This window comes from Lygodium microphyllum, chromosome 2 (assembly GCF_053477565.2).
Source record: "Lygodium microphyllum isolate KBCC chromosome 2, Lygodium_microphyllum_v1.1.10, whole genome shotgun sequence".
Taxonomy (NCBI): Eukaryota; Viridiplantae; Streptophyta; class Polypodiopsida; order Schizaeales; family Lygodiaceae; genus Lygodium; species Lygodium microphyllum.
The window spans coordinates 154,188,641-154,214,386 of NC_141136.1; the positions used below are offsets into that span (position 1 = coordinate 154,188,641).

Here is a 25,746-nt window from a genome sequence, read left to right on the forward strand (position 1 = left end):
TCATCCGAGCCATAAGAAAGTCATCAGGGCCATGTAAATCTTTAGGACTAAATTAAAGGCCGATGGAACATTGGACAATTACAAGGCTCGCCTTGTTGTGCAAGGTTTTTGACCAAAACATTGCATAGACTATAAGGAGACCTTTGCACACCCACTGCATGGTTGACATCCCTCCATCCATTGGTTGCACTAGCCAGTCACCACAATTGGCCATCCTATCATATGGATATCAAAAGTCCCTTCCTGAATGGTTACTTAGAGAAGGAAGTCTATCTGAAGGAACCCCCTCCCCCGATTTTCTTCTGCGGACCATAAAGACAAGGTCTTTCATTTGCGAAAAGCTCTTTATGGGCTCAAGCAAGCACTCCATTTCTTATTTCATTCGATTGATGAGTTTCTTAAAACTCATGGTAGCAGATCACCCATCTTCTTTTATACATTGATGACCTATTTACTACAGGCTCAGATTTTACTACCATAGCAAATATAAAGGCCTAGCTTTGTTCCACATTTGGGATAACTAAACTTGGTTAGTTATCCTATTTCCAGGGGATGGAGGTAGTTTGATCTAGGGATAGTATTTTTGTCTCACAACAAAAGCACGCCCTTCAATTGGTTGAGCAATATGGTGCTAATTAGACACAGCCTATGGCCACACCTCTTGATCCCACTGCTAAGCTTTATAAGGATTCCCTAGGTTAAACCCTTTGATGAGCATACTTATAGGTCAGTTATAGCAAAATTACTCTAGTTAACTCACACTAGGTTAGACCTTGCATACTCTATTTCTCTACTCATTCACTATTTCAATGCACCTAAAATGTCACATTGGATTGCTTGCATGTGTGTGTTGAGATATATTCATTATACTTATTCTTATGGTTTGCTTGTTCAAGGATACACTAATTCAAATTGGGATAGAGATCCTGACAACCAGTGTTCTCACGGCAGCTATTTCTTCTCTTTAGGCACAACTCCCATATCTTGGCCAAGTCGTAAGCAGGAGACGGTGATTGCTTCTGTAGACCAAGGTAGAGTATAAGGCCCTCTTTGATGGTACCACAAAGTTTGTCTACCTAAAGGGCTTGTCGACGGCACTTCACTTTCCATGGGCTTCATCGAGTATTCTCTACTACGACAACCAGAGTACTACTGCACTAGCTAGTAATCCTATTATCAATCGATGGATATGGCACATTGGTATTCACTACTTTAACCAAGGCGTTAAATCGTCTGATTCTCTAGTACTTGCTATCCAGGATCAGCATGGATGCACACTTCCCTACTACTTCAAATTAAACAAGGAGAGGGTAACTCCTCCTAGCTTTCTCTTCTACTTTGAGGTAGGGTGACTTTCTTCTCTTGCGGATGACAAGTTTTTAGTTCATTTATCACTTCACACACATTTATTTACTTGTATATTGTTTCTTTATCCACATCCTCTAGATGACTATGATTGCAAAAGGGCGCTTGGGCAAGTGAACAATTCTCCTTAAGAAAACACTGTCCAAGAGGCACCGTTGCATAGCATTTAGCATGAGCAGGATGATTTACATTGCCTCTTTGCATACCCCCATGCATTGGCATTCTGCTCTTGTAAACATGTATCTATCTGCATTTATTATTTTTCAATCTAAGATGGTTGACTCGTGTAATACTTCCACGCAATTAAAAGTCAGTTGGTTAGTTCGAAAGTTAGTCAATTAGTAAGTTAGTAAGGTTACTAACTAAAGTAAAAACTAGCTAACGTTAATAATTAATTAACTAACAATTTTTAATATTTATTTTTTGTAAACGAGGATTGTAACCCGATATTTTTCTAGATTGACAAGGACTATTAGCCACCGGTGCATCACGAAAGTTACAACGTGAACGAGAGTTATGAGCCATATTAGTCATTAGTGTCAATGTGTATAGTATGGATGGTCCAAAATTACTAGATTTTTAGACAAAACTAGCATATTTTTTATATTGTGGATTTTTTTTAATAAATATCCTTAAATGCTTTGAAAATTTCTAGAACACGGTGTCATGTTAAAAAAACAAGTGGTTTTTTCGGTCAATTTTGGAGATTTAATACAAAAAGAAGAATTGCGAAATTGCGAGCATCGCAATCGTAGTTTACAAGCAACAAACAGCACTCCGAACAGGGAGAAAAAGGAGTGATCTAGAAGATTTCTGACCAGGCATCTTGGAGTTTTACCCCCCTTTCGAAGCCAACAGAACCATCAGATTTGTGATTTGACCATCAAATTGCATCTTAGAAGTTTCAAATTGCTTATTTTTCCAGAATCCCCTCCATACAGAGCTCTTCTTCTTAGCCATAACCCTTCTTCTCTAATTTAGCTATAAATAAGAGACATAGGGAGCAGTTTAGAGAAGCGCAAGGAAACCTCCAGAGACTGCAAAAGGGAGGTAGAGAAAGGGAAGTAGAACGATACTGCTCCAAGAGGCTGCGAGACACACATAGAGAGAGAGAGAGAGACAGAGACAGAGAGACAGAGAGAGAGGAGTTACCCCAAGAGGCTGTGAGGAAGAGAGTTAGCTCAAACCCCCCTCAGTCTCGGTCTTCAACTAAGCCATCTTCTCTTACGCTCTCCCATCTCAAATTCATTCCTCCTTTATCTCTCGAATCCACTTGTGAACGATGGCTCCAAAGCGACGAGGTGGGAAGACCATGAGAACCACCGCAACCAATCAAAGAACGCGTATTGCCAAAGATACGGAAGTGCCCGAGGTTGCTAGAGTTACCACTATCAATGGAACATCAGGTGTGGCGAAAGCAAGTGCAAGCAAAGACGAAATTCCCAAAGTCATCGCATCAAACCAAGTTATTCATATAAAAATTAAGTACAAAAAAAATATTAGCTTCCATATTTTTCACTTACACAAATTGACAATTTCATCTAGAGAGCATATTAATACACGTATAAATGGTTAACTGCTATCTATGATTTGTAGTTAAATTAATCAAGATTATAATTTGTAAGATCATGATGGAAATAGTTACAAAAAAAATATTGCGCGAAATGAGTAAAAGACTATATATGCACTCTAGATTAATAAAATAACTTGATATATTGTCAACACAACAAGATTAAGGTTGATTAACGCTTGTTATGAAAAGTGAATATCTATTTAAGGGTCTTGTAAATCATCTCGTTAAATTATTATCGCAATATTTTTTCTAAATGAAATTTACTTATGTTGGGTAAGTTGGCCCGAAACGGAAAATTCATGTCTTGCTTAACATGTTGGAAGGGATGTACTCAACACTTCTTTATGGGGAGGAGAATCCTCATTAGAATGTAAGATTACCTTAGGATAAGGTCTATCTTGGCTATGGAATCAATGAGATGCACGATGGTGTGATTGTCATTGTTTGAAAGGATTGTTTATGTTTGCTAGAATCTAAATCTCTGATTAAAAACATTGAAAAACAAGATAAAAGCAAAGATCGCGCTAGGCTATCCCTAAGCTAGCAGCGAGACCCTACTCCAAGGGGGTCATGGTTATCGCTTCGAGAGGCTTATACCGACTCTGTAGCGAAAGGTTTATCCATAGGGATAGCCTCAAACAATAGGAAATGTGGGTGCCAGGGGAGGCTCCAGCCGTAAATTCCGCATTACTCCTAGAATCTAACGAGCCTCTTCGTAACCCAGGATAGGATCCTGGAACCCTGAATACTAGTTACAAGGATGGAATCTTGCTGGACAGAATACCCTCGTGGAATTCTATATATCTTCTGTAAGGTCGAAAAGATGAAAATTGTAATAAACTTCCAATATAATAAGGAAATTTGTTTTATTCTTGAATTATATACATATCCGTGAGATAAATTACATTAAGGAATCTGTGATTTAACGGACTAATTAAGGAAGTTGGTTATATATGTTCCAATAAATGTATTGTAGGTAATTAAAAACTAAAGATGATTCCGTCATCAAAGAAAAATGGGTGGGCGTAATCCCTGACGGATCCGTTCAACGGTAGGGTGGTCCCAATTAGCTGGGATCTTTTCTAAATCGGCGATAGAAATAGGAAGACGATAAATTGACCGACTAGTCGTTAGGTAAAACCAACTTGCATTGTTTTAGGGAGCCAAAATGGGATTTTGCCTTATGGGCAGGAGAGTTGACGTATCGCACTCCCCTCTGTCTCCCATTCTCTTTGAACCAAGTGCAATGGCAAGTCCGCTTCAGTTTGAGTAATCCTGTAGAAGTGGGAAATCGAAATTACTAACACTAGCTGGCTGTTAGGAGGCCCGTCTGATTTTAGGAACCCAAAAATTCAGGTTGATCCTAGTGGGTTCAGTCGAAACTTTTCCGTTATGATATAGACTCAGTGAGATCTAAGTAACAAACCCCATGATGTTCCAAGGGAGCGCTGGGCAGCGTCATTTGGAAAACCTACTAATGGACTACAAAAATGTGTGCCTTGGAATGAGCCTGGCGAATACCTAAAAGCTCTCAATCCAACCATAATCGCAGAAGCTCACATGGTAGTCTCCTAGAGTAGTCCATCTATCTCCACATACTCTACATAGATTCTTCATCCCCAACACCCAATGGGATCAAGATAGCTTGTCTATTTTGTGATGTATTGTGTTTGGCCATCCCTCTTATTTTCCCCTAGAGGCACAGATGACTCAATGGGGCGAACACTGATTGAAAACGTACACTTAATGCTAAATCAAATCAAAGGTTAAAAACCCTCAACAAAAAAATCCACTACGGTTTCATCCGCCCTTGCGGGTCCTAGTAGGCCATTGCGCAACTGACAAGCACCCTTTGTCCAATGCCTTGGTCTAGGTAATCACTTGGGCTCCCTTGGGTCAATAACCATAGCCTTTGTACTCTTGGTAGGCATCCTTTTGTCCAAGGTTGCTTTGAAGTGGGATGCTTTGAGAAAAAGAAAATATATAAGCTTGGGCTAGTACAGTCCCTTTTTAGTTTCGGTTTTGGCCCTTCAGCCTAAGAAGGGGTGTTGAGCTCAAAATGCATTACGTAAATGCTGATTACTCACATTAAACAGCCCCAAAACAAGTTTAATTAATTAAATTACCAAATGTTCATTCAAAGAAATGTGTTCCTAAAGAGATTGTGTCCCCTAAGCCAAATCCTAATTTGGGAGGACCCATCCATTTATAAATAGACAAACTGCCCACCACTCAACCTTCCCCCTGCTATTCACACCCCGTTTGCAAAGGATATCTCAAATTGAGTTGCTGCCTGATGCCCCCTATCATCAAGTGCTTGCGGTCTAGCCCCTTGCTGCTATTGGCAACTATTTACAACTTAGTGGCATCATCTGAAGATTGCTGTGTTTACTACCAGTCTGCCTTCTACAGCCTGCGTTTGGACCTGCACAGCTCTCGCCAACCTGCCACCCAACAGCCAGCCTACATTTTGCAGTCTACAAGCTGTGTTTTGTTGTTTCAGCTGCCACCCATTCTGGAATCTGCCACGTCATCAGAATTCCTGCGTTTGACTGACCTGCATCATCACCACCTACCACATCATCAACCTTTGCTGCGTTTTGCTTTTCCAACCCCCTTTGCCCATCTTTCATCACTGATCCTGCCATTATAGAGCTGCATTTAATGCTGCCAGACATCTTCAGAGGCTGCCTGCTACATTTCAGGATCCGTCTTAGTACGACACACTCTTTTATTCATACTCTACCCCCATCCTAAAAACACAAGAGTTCGAGGGTTAGTATTTCACCTAGCAAAGTGTGTTTGCTACATTGGGCCTTGTATTCATTCATTATTCAGATTTATATTCATCTTTTGTGTCCATTGTCTTTGTGTTACCCTAGCCCTAACTGTGTTTATTTATCAATCTATGTATTTGTCGTACAATTGTGTTTGCATTTGTAGTCGAGCATTTCTTTACACCATAATCTTTGGCCCTCTGGGATTAGTTTTAAGACCCATGCTACGGAGGATGGATACAAAGACTGTAACAAATCCTTAAAGTTTTATGGGACTATGGATGAGTTCTTCACAAGGGGCTAGACCCACATTGAATCCAAAGAATATGAGAGCCACAAGTGAATCCCTCCAAAAAAGTAAATGTCATGCCCAAGGAAGTTAAAGAAATTTGAATGTGAAACCTTACAGTTGTGACCTCAAGCCTTTAATACCCAGGCTAGCATTTTGAAGAGCACCTGCAACAAATTACCTTGGTATAAATGTTCAATTGGAAAAACCAGTTAGCATTCAAAGCATTATAACACACTGATTCCCTCAATAATTGATGCATGCTGAAAGCATCAGAGAGGTCCTAATGGTCAAAGCTCTAGGTGTGGCAAACTATCAAATGCAAGAGGAGTACCTCCTCTTCCTCCTTGTTTGCAGCTAGGAATGCATTCCACGCACATACAATACATTTTGTACTGTATTGTACCGTACGATACATTTCGTACGATTTGCATGCGTTCGAATTGCACCCAAAAAACAACCATTTAAAATGTCCATTGGTGCATTTTTTTGAAATTTTCCCCTTTTTTGGGCATGTTACACCTTCAAACTTCTCTTCTTTCACACTCCGCCCTCTTTCATACTCCTTCATCTTCCCCTTCTCCCTCACCTCAATCCTTATAAAAGGGCAGTCCCCCTCCCCCCATCTCACCACACAAATCAGTCTCCATCTTCACCAATCTCCCTCTCTTGAGCTCGACTTTCAAGCCACTATCTTCTTCAATCACCCTACTCTCCCTCTCCCTTTCCCTTACCCTCTTCCTCTCCCTCTCCCTCGCCTTCTGTTCCTCCTATCCCTATCCCTCTCCCTCTCCTCATCCCTTTCCCACCTTCTCTTCCTCTCCTCTCCCTTTCCCTCTCCATTTTTATCTCTCTCCCTCTATCTCACTTTCAAGTTTCATTCATACATATTACACGCTCTTGTTTTCTCAAATCCCTCTTCCTCTCCCTCTTCTCCTTTCTCCTCATTCTTCTCCACAATGCCTAGGCCCCTTCGTGATCTATCTTTAAGTTACACATTTTATATGTGTAGGCTGATTTTATATGAAATTCTATATGTATTTTTTTTAATGAATGTACGAAACAATGTATTTTATTCTCAAAATTGTTGTGTACATTTCATACTGTACATATTCGCATACTGAACATATCATATTACGCATACAAAACCACCCTATTTGCAACCACCGTTCATGACAATTTGACACCCAAGGAAGAGGCTGATGATTAAGATGGATCTACAATGAAGTGAAGTTTGAGTCCTTCAAAGGTATGCAAGTTAAGCTCAAGTCATTGACTTTCTTGTAACAATTTGATGCAGCAAGGACACATGATAGCTTGTGAAAGCAAAGTGTTGCAAAAACTTTGTTGGTTGTAATTCACACCCTTTCTACCTAGAACTAGTATTTGCTTGGGGATGATTTCACTATGTATACAAATCTCCAAACTTTAAGATATTTCCTCACCTAGACAAAGTTATTTAAGAAGCATATATATTGGCTAAACTTCAATACATGTGAAAGGTAAAAAGAATGTTGTGACTAATGCATTGTCAAAAATCACAAGTTTTAGCAATGTATACTACCTAGCCAAAGATTGTTACTATACAAATATTCTTGTACCACTCATCCAAATTGCAAAGCTGCCACTAAACTAGGTTCATCACGTTGTTTTAGTCTCAACTCATCTCATCTAACTAATTGTCAAATGAGATGACAACACGGTATGCAAAGGATGATAACTTGCCAACATGCACGATGAGTTGCCCAACGGTCAAGCATCATGAGCATTACACTATTCGAGATGCTTTTTTGATGATGCAAGGACTAAGATTTTGCTTGAGAGCCATGCTCCACCGTATGCAAGGCATTGGGACATTAATGGTACAGTTAAGGCAATTGAGCATTTCTTTTATTAAGCAGCTTTGAAACGTGATGTTGATCACTTTGTCAAGACATATATTGTTTGTCAAAAGGCGAAATATGACTGTTAGAAGCCAATGGGCTTGTTATAGCCTTTGCTTACTCCTAATCACAATTGTCAAGTATGAAAGGTACATCATAAGTACATGTATTTTTGCAAGCCTCACTTAACATGTGGATTAATTTTTAATCACATGTTTAAGTAAATGTTGCATATGTGGGGTGCAACTAAGGCTAGTGCAAATAAATGAGCCCGAGACCCAAGGGAATCAACGGATCTCAAAGGCAAAAATTGCAACTAGTTATGTCGCACAGATACTACATCGTATCTAGTGCCAATTATTGGCCTAAGTCATTTATTTGGCCATAAGTGTCAATTGGTGACACTAGAGATGTGGCCTTTAATGGTACTTTACACTAATCACTTATCTTATCATCATGAATCCCTCATGCAATGTACCTAGAATATGAAGCAAGATATAGGGTTGAAGATTAGAAACTCCGCCATCAGTCAATTTTCACTATTCCCAAAGTGGATATGTACCAATATGGAGATCAGCAGATGAGAGATTGTGCAATTTTATCTTTTATGGAATTGTCTTTAAACATGCAAATATAGAACAACTGTCTACATGGCAGAATTAGCTTGTAGGGCCAGTCTATTTTCTCACATGCAAAGCACTTTCACCAAGGTAAACTAATGTGCATGAGACTTGGGGATATCAAACAACTAAACACATCTGCATTTGGTTATAGTTTATGACAGAACTGGGAAAACTCCTCGAATACTCAGACGTTCAGCTTCTCAACTTTCACACATGATAGCAACACCAGTTGGCTCGCTATAGAGGACATCTAATTGTCCTTGCTAACAGCATCAAAGAACATAAAAACATTATTGCATTCAAGGAACATAAGATGAACAAATTGCCCGAATTGATTAAACATATTTGTGATTAATAAGCACAAACTCTCTGCAATCAAAGAGACTTTACCAAGCAAGAGGGCTCGCTGTACGGTTGATGATAGTAGCTTGATTGTACAAAGGATCACTTAGAAGTTCATTGCGGCTGATACCTTTCACATTTACAGTCGCCTCTGATATTTGAGCATCTGAAACTGCTTGCTTCCATTCCCATGATGTATCTAAAATTACCCGGACTGTGTCTGATATCATTTTCAGGTCATAGAGTGAATCCATGTAGCAGCTATTTGCACCCCAACTGTTCAATAGCAAACACTGAAATGCATATCATTGATTGATTTAAAGAGACTAAACTGCACTTCTAACTAACTTTGTCTTGGTAGCCAATTGTGATATTTCAACCAAAGGGCTCATACCCTTGAAGCTTTCCAGACTTTGATGACTTATGAAGTAAGCTTTTATCATTATGCTGCTGGTTAAGACACATTTCCGATGGCATCACAAATGTCCTGCATAAAAAACACAAACAAGCAATGACAATTGTCGCTAGACAAAATAGACTTGAAGTTCACCACACACTGCAAGTATTCACTTTGCCTATTCTATGTTGCACCAACATAGCACAAGAATGGTGGAAGACAAGGACGTAAGTCTGATCTATATACAAAGAAGAATATGGGACATAGTTGCAAAATCAAAGAATAGTGAACCATAAATATCTTAAATACATGCTTGAAGTGGAAGACTAACTTCAAAGAGAGTGTTGCAGTGAATTTACAAGTTTCCTATCTTTTAAAAAGATGAGGAAAATTAAGAGATTTTATGATGTAGTGGAGGATGATAGTGGAGACGCCTAGAGCAACTTCATGGCTATCTTCAGCTGATGTACAATAGGCTGCAATAAGCAAAACTTAATAGAAAATGAGTTTAAGAGAGCTCTTTTTATAGGAAAGGAAGGTCTCAAGTGCAAAGTCTTCAGCTTGCCAAACCCTAAAATGATACCCAACATTTGAACCTAATCTTGCAAAGCATTTGCCTTGACAACTATTCCACATACTTCCCATGCAATCCCACATTGTTCCTCTTGCAACCAAAGGGATTTCTCATGACGAAATTGTAAAAACGATACTTTTTTCATGACAAAGTTTTCTAGAAAGTGAACAAGGCTCAAGATCTCATAGAAGAGAGGATCTCAGCCTAGTGTGCTATAATAACCTGTTTGGATAAATTTTACATCAAAAACACCAACAATACCTAATGATAATGGAGTCATGGAGCTGCCTGATTGATTCCCCAAGCAGAGAGAAGAAGATTCAAGAAAGGTTGCCACTCCAACTCCAAACACGGCGTTCATGTACTTGCATTGTTCATAGCTCTGTGTGTGCGCGCGCGTGTACGTGTGTGTGTGTGTGTGTGTGTGTGTGTGTGTGTGTGTGTGTGTGTGTTAGAACCACAGCAAACTATTCATCAAAGTCATCACAAGCAAGCTTATAGAATCCATAGAGACACAAGCATGAGAGAGAACCCAAAAAGGCCATCGCAATTCAAAGGAAGCCTATCCAGCCATGGCAACCTACACTCGCCTTGCAAATTGAAAGGATGTGAAGTTATAGAAGAACATTTTGAAAGGGAGGGGGTTTGTTCAATAGACAACCATCAAAGGGGCAATCAATATCCTATTAGGAACATCTGAAACGTCCCCCTAGGATCCAACCTGCACACGAGACACGACACAAGCCAAACTCATCATAAAAGGGACTGGACATCAGACTCACCTCTCAGCTGTAGAGCCAAAGGGGCTCACCCCCAAGCCTAGGAGCTAGCAGCACTCTGGGTCGCGACCACATCCCAAGGGTTGGAGTCCCATATCACCATCCCGGTGTTCGGATGCACTGGTCAACAGGCCAAGAGTCTAAGGGTGGTGATGACACAAGGAATGTGCTCAATAGGGCCTTAAGCCCTACAAATAGGACCCAACTGCCCTAACCCCGAAGTGTCCTCAGTGCATTCGCACTAAGTCACTTCGCAATCACCGTGACCAATGCTACTAGCATCCATCCCAATGTCCAAGGACATAACACCATCGTTCTTGGATTCTTCGTTTTCATGATTATTGGTTCAGCTCTTGTTCAAATAATAAGACTGCTTCAAGTGGAGGAATGGCTTGAGCTAAGCTCTTGCAAGGAAGTGTCATAGAAGAAACTAGTACCATAGTGTGGTCTACTCCACAAAGTCCTTGGTTGGTATGAGTCTTTGGAAAGGAGTGAATGGGGGATTAACGAAGCTAGTCTCCTAGATATTTTAGGTGTCCCTAGACATCTTAGCTTCCCTAATCTAGAAAACTTTGCATTAAGAAGCTCCCCTAAAAGCTATGATATCTCTATAAGTTGTAGCATCAAAATTACTATGTAGAATTGCAGTAAACTAGTTATCAATTCCAACAGCCAAGAATGAAGGTATGGACTACCAGGAAGGGAGAAGAAGGGTTGAAATTGCCAATACATGCCTTTCTAGTTGATCTCCCTCTCATGCAATGTGTTGCATTCATGATGGGGCTACTTGTTTATATTACAAGGGGGCTATCTAGCATTTAACAACTACTCACTATGTGAAACTTTCAATGTAACTCACTTCAAGTGTAAACTTTCAATTGAAGGAAAGTTTCACATTGCACATTGCTCCTTTTGTCTTATCCTTGTACCACATAGCTTGTACACTTGTCCACTGCATGCCTAGTGTCAAATCTTTCATTGTCATTGCAATAGTTACTATGCCAAGAGCTAGAGGTACCAAAATTAAAGTTCGCTATAGTTTAAAAACTTGGTGAAGTTTAATTAAATTATTAAGTTCATTTCTCATTCTAGTGACATACCTCCCTCATGAAACATCACAAGCAACCCCCATTGCACGCAATGTAAGATCCAATGTGGCATATGACCAAAACATGTTTCCAAGTGACCAAGGATACTACCATTACTCCATGTCTTGCCAATGTATAGTTGATCATACATGTTTCCAAGTAACCAAGCACACTATCAATATGCCATGTACTCCCAATGTATGCTTCATTCATACATGTTTCCAAGTGACTAAGCATACAATTGTTATTCCATGTACTAGCAGTGTACATTAATCCAAGAGGATGGTCACTACACTAGCATACAACCAACCACAACCATACAAATCTACAACTATCAAAATGGATGATGGAGTCTTTCTCTCTCCTCACCTGCGTTTTTAGTCTTCCTCTCTTCTAACCTGCATTCTTCTACTAGTTGCAACCTCTTACTGTTGGTAGCATCCTCCTCCCACTGGTAGCTCACTTCCAGCCCTTCCACTGCCTTCTCACCCCTTGTGGCGGACATTGCGGTTCGTGCTTCACACTGCCCTCACACCCCTTGAGGTGGACTCGTGGCTGACCTCTTTCACCTCTTCATTCTTCAGCAAGGCACTCTAGTACCCATGGCTTCTTTACCGACAGATTGCCCTTCTACTAGGTGCTCCTACTGCGGCACAAACAGTCATCCCACCAAAGACTGTCGACTTCGACCTTTTCTCCCCACCCCCCCGAAGTATATGCATCTTCCACCAGGCACTCCTTGTGTCACCTCTAGTTTTTGAGCCACAGAGAACGTTCTGCATAAGTTATCAGAATTCTATGCTAAAGGCAATAAGGCGCATCCGATGCGCACTATGTCCTTTCAAGCACACAGAGAATCGATTGGTGCTACGATCTCCTGGAGATTGTCGCAATGCCAGCGGCAATCTTCTCCCATCTATTTTCGGGTACAATGGCTACCACGGCCCGCGGTTCTGCAGTCCGTGCTCCTTCGAGAGACGGCGGTCGCTCGACTCCTTCCTCTTCTGACTTCCCAGTCCGCTCCATTGAGAAGTAGCAACTGTTGCCCACTCATTGCTCAGTCTGAGCACCACCTTTCACCCTCGCCTAATCAGGGTCGAGAGGCTACCTCTAGGAGCTCTTCGGCACGACAGGCAGCACTTCCTTTGTCATCCGACATTTCGGAGTCCGTGATCCATGAGTTTTTAAATTCTCTATCTACTTCAGAGGGGGATTCAGAGGGGGATGTTATTTCTTTGCCCTCCGAGGGAACATCTACTTCTTCAACTTCAACGGGGGCCCCTCCACCTCCCACCTCAAAGGGAAAACCCACTCCACATGAAGTTCTTCACCCATCCTCTACTTTCTTGGGGTGGCTATCTTCGACCAATCATCTCTTCTAATGATACCAAGGATGTTGGGGTAAAAGGCCTCTGGGCCTACCCGTGTATACTGTGACCGCCCATTCTTTATTCATATATAATATGATAGTGCAATAAGGCTGTCAGCTCAGTTGGACAGCACCTACATTGTGTGTGCTCTTCTCTCCCGCATCTTCCTTTTCTCCTTCTCCATTGCCATTGCATCCCCTTCAACTAGTATCAGAGCGAGTCCTCAAGAGCTCATCCCAGCCTTCCATACGAGGTATGAGATCTTCATTCTCACTCAATTTTCAGCTCAACAGGGATTTCACAGGTTATGGGCAGCCATAGCTCACATCTCTTGGAGCTTCCTTCACCTGGATCTTGCTTCCAACCTATCAAGGCTTACTGGGGCTTGGTGTAGGCCTTCTTTGGCCCCCATTTGTGCCCCCTTTGGGCCCCATTGTTGACACGTGGAACAGCAGACCCCCCCAGCCAGCTCACGTTTTTTTTGCGCCTATTTCAAAATCTGGCCCAAAAATCACTCTTTTTGTCATATCTCCAGCATTCGGAACCCGATTCAGGTAAGGTAAGAGTCTAAGTTGGGATTTTGGCACACTCCGGATGCGATGGTGATGTCAGATTTGCCAAATTCTGATGACAGAATATTCTGCAACAGATTTCAAGTCTGAGACAGCATGTATTTGTATGCCTATGGCTTATGTGATGCTTCTACTAATGTCTATTGATACCGGATCACTTGTGGATGTTATGTCTCTTATGTGAGACGCATTTGGAGCTGATTTAGCCCAGCGATTGACTGTTTTGAGCAATCCCAGATCTGTCCAAAACAGGGCAGCCACCTGTTACTTCAATTTTATGCTTACAGGTCTTGGCATTTGATGTCCGATTATGCCCGGTTCGTGCCTATACATATGGGAATGTATGCCTATGGTTTGCCTATGGATTTGAGCTTGGATTAAGCACTGATTTGCTCAGTTTACAGAGGTTATATGCTGTTGGAAATTTCATGGCTGAAGCTATTTATGCTACAGTTGGGTTATGCCTATTGGTTACGAGGTGCTCCTGGCTACTCGGTATGATGTCATGATGTATTCGAACTATGCCACATGTCTTGTTTATGCTCCGGAATGCTTTTGAGCTGAGATTAGAGCTCGATTTGGGTTTGACTGTCACTTCTTTGCAGCTGGCATTTCATCTATGACATGGTTTATGCCTAGGCTATCCAATACAGGTTATGATGTCTTGGTGAATGCTTTATGCTTTGGCTGTGGATGGCAGTTGTTTGAGCTCATCTCAACATTCATTTGAGTATTCTCTTGAGCAGTTTGACATTGACTTGGCTTTTTCCGTTACGACTTGGCTTTTTCCGTTACGACCTTGGATGCTATATGGGATTTGATGCTCCGATTATGGATCTTGGCTATTACTCAGATGCACTTACAGATATTGAGCAGTGAACTACTCCCTTGTTTTGGCAGTTGCCTATTGAGTTGTGATTGCTCGTTTGCATTTGATATGCGGGATACTTACTGATCAGTGGACTTGGATAGTGCTTGGGATTTACAGTTATGGCTTTCTTGCTCCTTTGTTGTCTAGCTTCTATGCTAGTTGGGCTCCTGTTGCCCATCCATGGTAGAGAGCAGATGCTATGTATGCTTACCCGTCTATGCACATGGTCTACTATTGTATACCTTACAAAGCCACTTATTTGGATGTTGTTGCATAGATGTTTGGGCTTCACCTGGAGCTTGACTCTTGTAGGATGCTTTGCCACTTGTCGGTCTTTACTTGACTTGGATGTTCCTTGGTGGCATGATGTACTGCAGAGCTATGCGTATGCATATGGTTATGGGCTGATTTCATGGCTGAATATCATATGCTCTTATGACAGATGTCTTATACTTTACTGTACCGTGGTTGGTTATGTCATACAGTTGGCTACGACTCTTCTTCATGTGGGAGCTTTTGCATCCTTGATTGATGCCTTTATGTCCTTCCATCCAATGAGACTTCATGAGCATTTGCAGCATGCTTCTACTACTGATGTACTAGCAGATAATTGCCTTTATGAGCAAGTTCCCTATATTGGGATAGCCCTCGACTGCTTGAGCTCCGTGGATGCTATGGATAGCCCTATTCATGATGACTTGGATTCCTTGTCATCTTCTACAGGTTCTTCTACTTCAGATGTTGTTTACTTCCATTGTGGGAAGCTTGGGCATGTTCAAAGAAAATGCTTTAGACGGATTAGAGAGCAGCAAAGACAGAGACGGACTCGACATGAGCAGAGAGTCAGCGATGGAGCAGGTATTACCACTCTTTCTAGTGGTGAGGTACATGCAGTTACCCATGATTATGCAGTTGAGCATGTCCTCATGTCATCTAGTTTTCCTGCAGCTTACTTGCTCAATGATCAAGCCCATGCCTTTGATTGGCTTTTCGACTCTATGGCATCTTGTCATGTTACCCCTCATAGAGCATGGTTCTCTTCTTACAGGGAGGTTGATGGATGTATTGATATGGGCCTTGAGCAGACTTATGCTATTGTTGGTACAGGGAACATACACCTAGCTTTGCCTAATGGGACTTCTCTTATGCTCAGGGATGTTCTACATGTTCCCATGCTCAGTAAGAGCCTGATTTCTGTCAGTCAATTGCATGATGCAGGTTACTCTGTTTCTCTTCAGGATAGGTCATGGAAGATCTGTCACGGTTGCTTGGTTTTAGCCGGAGGTTCTCGAGTTGGTTCTCATTACCAGTGCATGTCTCTCATGTGGGAAATTCTATGGTTGCAATTATCCGGATACCACATGCATTGTTATGGCATTATCGCCTAGGCCATAAGCACCACAGAGAGATGAAGATCTTGTCTCGTTCAGACTCATTGATGCCTCCTATGTCACTTACAGATCTTAATGCTTGCCTTGATTGTACTCTTGGTCCTTGCAGAGCCCCCTTGGCTTATGGCGATCGTATGAGGCATGCTCCTCTAGATCTTGTCGATTGTGCAGTATATGGACCTATGCCTTCCCAGTCACTTGGTGGAGCGTCCTACTTTGTGACCTTAGTTGATCATGCTACCCATCTTGTTTGGGCTTTTCCCTTGGTGCAGATTGAGGATGCTGCAGTTATGCTTAACAAGTTTATGGATTCTACTGGTAGCAGGCCTAGGTGCTTGCAAATGGATTATGAGAGTCGTGCTCTCTCTCCCAGCTTTCAGACCTCTTATCAGCAGTATGGCATTGATTTCTTGTGCCCAGGGTATTATGGGATTGCTCATAGCATGTGCCTGACCTTACAGGCAAAGGTTGCTTCTATGCTTACCACAGCTGGGTTGTCTTATGGCTTTTGGGCTGAGGCCCTTATGACAGCAGTCTATTTGGTTAACAGGACGCCGTGCTTGACCTTGGATGGTATTACACCCCATGAGGCATGGAGTGGCATGCAACCCTCCTATGATTACTTGAGGATGTTTGGCTGCCAAGCATCTATACGTATGCAGCCTATGTCACGTAGATGTATCCTCCTTGGTTATGGAGATGGTGACTTTAAGGCCTACAGATCATGGGATTTGGATGCCCAGCAGGTCATACGCAGCCATCATGCTGCCTTCTATGAGACGCAGACACCTCTTAGCCCTCTTGATGAGCGTTCAGTATGCTTTATGGCTGATTTTACAACAGCTACAATGCCATTACAACAAGCTGTTTATGCTGAAAATGAGGCACTTATTGGCCCAAATGACATAGTGTCACAAGACTATGACAACTATTACCTTTTTGTTTATTTCTTTATTACATATTTTATTTGGTTTTTCTTTTTGGAAGAATCCCTCTTGAAATCTAAACGCTTGAGTTGCATGGTCAGTATGTGAAACAGACAGGAATGTCTAGTGAGTCAAGACTGGACAGTTAAGGTCCAGTATAAGTCTGGAAGAGACTGATGGCACTGTAGATTGACAAGCCTCGAAGAGACTTGTGAAAGTGTATATGGACAAGTGTGTTCAAGAACTAGCCTAGAAGAGACTAGTTCAAAGTGAAGATGGACAAATCTTCAAGAGATTAGTCCATGTGGGGTCATCAGTGGAAATTCACTTTCAGTTGAGCTACATTACAGATTTGGATGTAGCCATAGTCTGCAAAGATGGTCAGAAGACTAGTGGGGATGCAATGGAAGCAACTCCTAAAATTTAGGGAGTTACTATTTTGGACCCCAGAATCTCTTCGCGTCATTATTTTCGTTTTTGTACGAGGATTAATCCTCTGGTCTGTGCCGAGGTCAAATTTTGAACCGAGGATGGAGAATTTTAGACCGAAAGGTTTAAACAGGAAAATTGTTACATGTATGCCATGTGTCACAATTTGGGCATAAATTCCCAAAAGAGAGAGAGAGGGCAGCACAAAAACGAGTTTCAATGCATGGGGGGCTCATTTTTGTGAAAGGGAGATGGATTGCTGCAGATGGAGAGCTCTTGAGAGCTGGACTACCTTGTCTATGATGCACAGAGGGCTAAGTTTGCTTCCTACTCTTTCTTTCTCTCCCTGACAGTATGGTTATGCTGCAGAATCAAGGGCCTTTCTTCTGAATCAGGTACAGCTGTGTGGAATATGCTGTTTTTGCATGAGGCAAGAGCCTCCTTTCTCCAGGAACAAGAGCAGTTGTTTGCTGCCCACAAGCAAGAACAGGTGAGGGTGGTTACCTCACCAAGCAAGTGTCTGAAACAGCACTAAATCAGTACTGATTCTGGACTGTTCAGAGGGTATTTCAGAGCCCAATTGATGTCAGAATCAAGGGGCACTTGGCTCAGATGATGCAGAACAGAACAGGGAACAATATGAGCTGAAAACAGGTTTCAGAACAGGTCTGAATCAGTGATTACAGTGGGCTGAACAGTACATGGGACAGTACGAGTTGAAAACAGGTCTCAGAACAGGTCTGAACCAGTAATTATAGCAGACTGAAATGGTCAATTCTGCACTCCAACCAGAAGTTTCAGACTTGGGCAGAGTTTCCCCTCCTGGTCGGCTTGTTTTGGGTCAGTAATTGTACTGTTATGCTGCCAAATTTCACCCAGAATAGGTGAAAGACAGCCCGTTGTAATTTCTCTCTTTCTAAAAATAAAGAAATACCGCAAGGGGCGCCTTAGGGGCCAACAGGGTGTCTGTGTGGCAACAGAAGCATTCTAGCTTCCTGTTTTTCTTCTTGATTCTGTGTCTTTAAGTTCAGGTAAAGTGGACGACTGTAAATTGGGTGAAAGCATTTATGTATTTTGGTTGTACACTACCGCCCTTTCCAGTGAACAGGCCGGTTACACATAGCTATGCATAGCAGTCAAGGTCAGGATGTTGGTGGTCAGTTGCTAGACCCCTTGCAGGCTCATGAGAGCCGTTTTCTTGTAGTTTTGCAGGCTAGACAACCAGCCATATGACAGTCTTCCGCTTCGCTGAGGCCACATGTAGTCTTGAGACCCCATTGGACGAGTGTCCGGGATGTTGGCCCTCTTTCAGTGATTGACTCTGGAGAGTTTGACTGCTCTCCGCTGTCTTATATGCGCCACACTCATGCTATGCGCGACTCTGATACTTTACAGCCGTGCACTGAAGAGTTGTGCTTGCTTCATGAGAAGCATTCTTGGATTGCTCCGTTGTATGGAGCTGCGGGATCCTGGATGTCATGGACTCGGGGATGCTTGACTCTTCTTCTGCAGAGGTTCCCGACACTTCTTGCACAGCTCGCTTTCCGATTGGGCGTTGGGTGAGATGTTATGATTCCTCACCTTGTCTTTTTTCTTTTCTTTTCTTTGTTTTCACTCCCTAGCCACATTGGCCTTTTAGTGGGAGGTTGTTGGGGTAAAAGGCCTCTGGGCCTACCCGTGTATACTATGACCGCTCATTCTTTATTCATATATAATATGATAGTGCAATAAGGCTGTCAGTTCAATTGGACAACACCTACATTGTGTGTGCTCTTCTCTCCCGCATCTTCCTCTTCTCCTTCTCCACTGCCATTGCATCCCCTTCACAGGATCTTCATGTACCACCTAGATCGGGACCTCAGAGGTTCAGCCGCGACTTGGTGACGAGGCCTTCATATTCCTTCCAGCATGGATGCACGGAGCTAGTGGCTTCTCTCTCGAGGTTGAGTTTCGGGTTCTCCAATTCACTTGTCTACTGTTCTTTATTGCAAGTTCCCTTTCTAGTGGAAATCTTGGATCTTAGGGATCCTCTACATCTTCTTCCTCCTCTTCTCTTCTTGCCTTGGTCACTTGGTCAGCATGGAGCCACCTCCCGAGATCAAGTACAGGCATATCCTTATGGTTCTCAACACCACATAAAGTCCGACATTCCTCCTATGCATTGTATGTTTTCATCATCTTTGTACTAGGGCACTTGGGCAAGTGAACAATTTCCCCACGAGGGACACTATCCAAGTGGCACCTACTGCATGAGCATTCTTCATGCATGTAGCATCGAGTCTCCACCTCACTCTTCTCTTATTCCCCTTTTTGGGCCTAAGAGGGGTTTGTTGATAAACCCTTCACCCGCAGTTTGCATTTTTGCATTTTTGCATTTTGAGTTTAGGGTTTGCAGCCCCAAAAAGGGGCACCATCCTAGACTAACTATCCCTATTTACAGGCCACTCTCTCACTCATTCTTTACAGCTGATTCATTCAGTCTGTCACCTCTTCTCTCTAGCCTCTCCACTACCCTCACACCCCTTTAGGAGGACATTGTGGCTCGTGGTTCGTAGTTGTCTTCATCATCTTCCTTGTCCTATGACACCCTTGTTCCCTTGTATCACATTCACTTCATGATTCAGATCTTCATCATTCCATTCATCAGAGTTTCTTCTCTCTTCCCTTCTCTTCTCCATGTTTGCCGAGTTCACTCCGTGTTCCTCCCCGCAAACCCTAGTGTCTCACTAATACATCATCTTTTGACAAAGCAAAGTATATGGCTGCCATTGAGGCATGCAAACAAGCTTTATGCCTGCCACATCTAGTGAGAAAACTTGGTATTACAGATGTTCCTATCCTCCATTGTGACAGTCAGAGTGCTATCATGCTAGCACGGAATCATGTCTTTCACGCAAAGTCCAATCACATACAGGTCAAGTATCATTTTATCACGGATGTACTTGACAGCAAGAGCATCGAGCTTGTCAAGGTATATACAGATGATAACCCTGAAGACCTCACAAAGGGTCTTCTAGCAGAGCAATTTGCTCATTGCCGCCAGATGATGGGGGTTGGATAGTATATGTGTATTTCAGCTTTGTACATACATAGACTTAGCTAATTCTTTTTTCTACCTTCAGGCATGTTGCCTTACTCACCACGCCTTTTACAGTGTTCAAGTGTGAATGCACCCTTATACTCTTGTATTTTATATATTATCTAAACCTAAAGTGGTACACCCATCATTATACCAAATATTGATTGTGTCATACTCTTCTTTCTACACTCAGTCTGCATAGTTCTCTGTCTCGATCCTAGCAAGTGCCATCATTTCTACTCTTCATGCTCTTGCCAGCTGTCCACCAGTGCTTAGACTTTGCGTTTACTGCCTGACGCCAATTTGGAGGCTACATTTATTGCTCCAACATCTCTCTACTATTGTCAAACATCCCCAAGCTGCGTTTTTAATATATAGCTGCCGCTTGCTACTATTGGACTACCTGAAGGCTACGTTTACCCTTCTGCAACTGTCGCCCCTGCTGCCAAATACTATCCATAGCTGCATTTGCGCATTCTCTCTCCTCTACCTATCTATCTCACTCATCCAACTGCCCTCGGCTAGATTTGCTACTACCAGACACTTGGGAAGGCTACTTTGCTGTGTTTCACGATCCGTGAAAGTACGACACTCTCCCCAGCTCATACTCTCTAGCTCAGTCCTCTAGACACGAGAGTTCAGATATCAATATTCCTTCACTGCATAGTGTGTTTGCTACATGAGCATTGTTTTCTATTGAGATCCATTCATTTTCTTATTCAATGTATTCATTCTCTCTAAGTTACCCTAACCCTAACTATGTTCTATTATAAATTTATGCTTTGTTGCATGATTGTGTCTGAGTTTTTCTGTTAGGGTATTTCTCCACGATGCTTGTGTTGCTTGACCTAAGAAAGTCATTAATTGTTCAATATGATGCACATAAAGAATGTGGTGGTTGATGCTTTGTCACATAAGCCTCAGATTTCCATGGTAACTAGAGTATATCACACTAAGCTGGATCCCATGAAAGATCACTATGTTGTTGATTCCAACATTGCAAATGTATATGATCATCTTTGCAATGGCAAGAGACATGAGCACCTTGTGCTTAGAGATGGTTTTCTACTAATACATGAGCACCTTGTGCTTAGAGATGGTTTTCTAATAATAAATGGACAACTGCATGTCACAAAGCAGTCAAGGCCTAAGCTGATCACTAAGAGTCATACTCATCCTAAGGTAGGGCATAAAGGGATTGATGCTACAGTTAAGGCAATGCAACATTTCTTGTATTGACCTTCTTTGTCAAGACATGCATCATATTGCCTTTGGCGTCAACTAATATTTGAGGTCTTGGGTCCTACACTATGAAATAATTAACTTGCACCTCACATGTGCAATTTCACTTTTACACATTTTATTAACTTTTAATCAAATGCTAAGCAAAGTAATAAAATTTCACGTCCTCGTGACAAACTGCCCCCTTGAAATCTTTGAAATCGTCCTCGATTGCACTGCAATGTATCAAAGCATCCGTAGTTGCTATTGGAAATACAGATTGGCATCATAATCAAACAACGTATGCACATATTGCTTACCCATGCTCATGCCCTCTACATGTAAAATTCCAAGCATTTAAACCAATTATAATCCACATACATGAATCATAACCGTTCTCAAAACCATAATTAATGCATCCATACGCCAAAACCTAACACTAATGCATTGTAATACATAAACTGAACATAAACACCACCTCATAGCGATGATGCACCACATGATAGTCATATAAAGCATATATACATCAACTACAAACCACATGTAACTCATGCAAATGTATTTCTTTTGCATCACTTGCAAATGTACATTGCATACCATCCATGTATTCCATATGTGCCTTGCAAATGTACATCACATCCAAATGTAAATTACATGTATTCCACACATGTTAGTAACCTTACAAATATATAGTTTCAAAGCCTAGATGCAAACCATTACCATATGCATACCAATGACAATGACTAATACACTAAATAGTGATCCCAATGGCAGAAACATTGTCAACATACAATACCATGGATGCAAACAAAGTACATCCAAGATCTACTACATAACTGAGTTGTCCATCATTACAGTGGAGATGTAACCTCCCCACTGCACATTAAGCAATACTCTAGACCCTACAAGTTAAATTTGCACATTTGCACACTGACATCAAATGGTTTTTTAACCTTGAGCGCAAAGCTCGTAGCACCATTGATAGGTATAAGGCACATTTGATCGCAAAACGCTATGCTCAAAAGAAAGGCATACATTATGAGGAGACATTTGCTCCTACATCCCACACGAGTATAATGAGGAGTGTTATTGCTATGGCTACACATTATAGTTGGAAAGTGCATCAATTGGACATAAAGACTTAACATTTCTAAATGGTGACCTTCATGAGTTTCACAGCCTCCACGGTTTGTGGTGAAAGGAAAGGAGCACTTAGTTTGCAAGTTGCATAAGTCGCTCTATGGTTTAAAACAGACTCCTCATGCATGGTACTCAAAAATTTATGCTTATTTGGCCAGAGCATTGGATTCAAAAATAGTCCAACTGCTCCCACTCTCTACATTAAGAATGAAAGGGGAGGAGTTGTTGGTTGTCATTCTCTATATAGATTACACGCTACTCACCAAACCTAGAGAAAATAAATTTACAAACTTTAAGATCGATTTGAAACAAGTTTTTGCTATGTCAAATATGGGCAGCTTACATTATTATTTGGGGATTCAATTCACTCAGAATCAACATGGTATCATCATATCACAATCACTGTATGTGGACAAGCTTTTGCATAGGTTCAATATGCAAGATTATAAGCCTAAGAGCACTACAATGGAGCCATGGTTGAAGCTGTCCATTCATGATGGCAATGAGATGCCTAATGTTGAAATCTACAGCCAAGTTATTGGCTGTCATATTTATCTTTGTAACACACGCCCTGACATACAATTTGCAATATCTCAAGTAAGCACGTTAATGCACAACCCACGGACAGTACATTGGTAAGCTATTAAGAGAATCTTTTGCTATTTGCAAGGTACTCAAACATATGCATTATTTTTCCCCACGGGGGAGACTTGAAATTACTGGCTTCTTACAACGATTCAAATTGGGTTGAATACTTACACACTCAGTAGTCTACTGGTGAAACTTGTTTCTTTTTGGACCATTGTAACTAGCCTTCCTACTCGGCTAGGGTGGTAAATAACCTGATTAAGCACTATTAACAGCAATTAACAAATTCAAAAAACTGAAATGCACACTTTACCATATAATCTTGGACATTAGACACCCTGTTGGCCCCAAAACTTGTGCGCCTTTCAGTATTTACTTAACTTAATTGAAAAAGAAGTTGATGTACAATAGGATTCTCCCAATCCCTTTCAGTATTCCAACTCCCCTTGCTATCCAAAATGACCAGCAAGTCTTTAATCTGATTTGCCCCTTGATTCGGGTAATCAATTGGCCTTCACCCACTTTGATGGAGATGGAAAATGCCCCAAATTCAATTATTTGCTGGTCCCTCCACTTGAGTAGGCTAAAAACAGCTTTAGCCTTGTTGAATCCAAGTCTTGGAGCTTCCAATTTTTGGCACGTTTCCCGAGGCTGCTGCTAAACCCTAATTTCTGGCTGCAAATTAGGGTTACGATAAAGAAATCTGAAATCTCTCAACCTCTAGTAATCTCAATGCTGCAATCTTTGGAGCGAGGCTCTAGAAAGGTTGGGAGATGAGAGAGAAGGCTGAGGAGAGAGAAAATTCAGACTTTCTTGTTTGCGAAGAACTGAAGAAAATATCATTTACTACTACAGCCCTGTCTCAACAGCTTGTAGATGCAAAGAACTGCAGAAAATCAATCATTTGCTATTGTTGCCCTGTCTCAACAACCTGTAGATGCTGTCACCTGCTGTTGATTGGTCTCCTCCTACCCTTGGCTGCCTCAGAAGGTCCTCCAATGGCTGCAAATCAGACCAGCAGCATCTCCTCCCTCTCTCTCAAAAAAGAGTCTTAGGCAAGTCACAAGTAACAAGTATCATATGCAAGACTGTACAAAAAAGCAAGAGATATAAATGTCTAGACTAGAAAAGTATCTAGATATAGAGACTGTCAAGGATACTGCTCAAATAAATCCTCAGACCCGTCACTCAAATGAGACTCATTGTCATCACTAGATAAGTCTGACATGTGTGGAACAAAATCCCCATCACTAAGGAGATTGCCATGCTCATCATACTCAGGCTCTCGAATAGGAGCATCCTCTGAAACACGAGCAATCGAAGCAGAAGAGCTTCCAGAACCACATCTCACATAGGTTTTGGTTGATACCTATGTGTTGCTACCAACTACAATGCCTCAAGGAGTGACCCACCTTTCCTTACGAGTACATGACACCTGACAATCAATCTCCTCCAGCCCATGTAGAGCTCTCTATTGCTCTATTCACACTTTTAAGAGTAGCTCTTGTTAACTTGAACTCATCTACATTCACTTGAAAAATTAAAATTGAGATTATAAATAATAAGATGACTTTAGAATTTGTATTCATGAATTTAAATTTTAGAATAAGTATGTAGTATGGACTCAAGTTTAAAATTACTTGTTGTGCCACCAAGATCTGATGCATGTCCCTAAGCATATTCAAGTTAGAATGGCAATAGATAAGTTATTCTAGTTGCCTAGTGCTAAGTTTGTTTTGGATCTTGGTGTGTATAAGAGAATAGGCTAACCAATTTCTCTCACTTGCACCAAATGAATAATCCTATTCAAGTTAATAAAATGACATCAACTCATTAAAATTGAAACTTTACAAGAAAAGTAGATACTATAACATTTACTAGAAACAAAATAATAAGATTTGCATTCGAAAAATAAACATCCCTATCTGAGACTAGCTCCTAGTCCATGAAAAGAGAGAGAGGCTTACGTAAGCCGAATGCAAGAGAGTTGCTAAGCCGTGGATAGACCTCTTCGTCCATTTTCATCTCTTTTCAGCAAGGTAGAGGATATCATTCCTTCACGGAATATCATCCAAAATAAGAAACAAAGTCATAGCTTTCTGATTCACCCCCTGCCGCCCTAACATTCTCTCACCTCTCTTGCATTTGCACCTAACAACTATCGTGCAGATTTTCTCTCCTCAAGTACCTGCGGTTTTATTCTTTCTCTCTCATGCACTGCCATCTGCATCAAATCCAACCTTCCTTGGCCGCGTTTGCTAGTGTTTGACACTCAAAGGCTGCCTTTGTTGCAATTCAGGAACCGTTCAGAGTACGATACACTCTACAGCTCATAACCTCTGCCTTGATCCTAAAGATACGAGAGTTCGAGGTTCAATATTCACTCTATAGTGTGTTTGTTGCATAAGCACTATATATTCATTATTCATTCACTTTATTATTCATTGTGTTCATTGTCTCTGCATTACC

The 25,746-nt window shown here is 41.5% G+C and overlaps 1 protein-coding gene across 1 annotated transcript in view; it reads right to left on the reverse strand.

Annotated features, from left to right (window-relative positions):
• Positions 1 to 25,746, reverse strand: part of LOC148040493 (uncharacterized) — a 51,497-nt gene that overhangs the window by 18,580 nt on the left and 7,171 nt on the right. Inside the window, exons 2-3 of the mRNA XM_087699831.1 lie at positions 9,247 to 9,339; positions 8,901 to 9,128 (exon numbers count right to left, since the gene is read on the reverse strand). Of these exons, the coding sequence (XP_087555957.1) occupies positions 8,901 to 9,128; positions 9,247 to 9,339 (321 nt within the window). The remainder of the gene's footprint in view (positions 1 to 8,900; positions 9,129 to 9,246; positions 9,340 to 25,746) is intronic.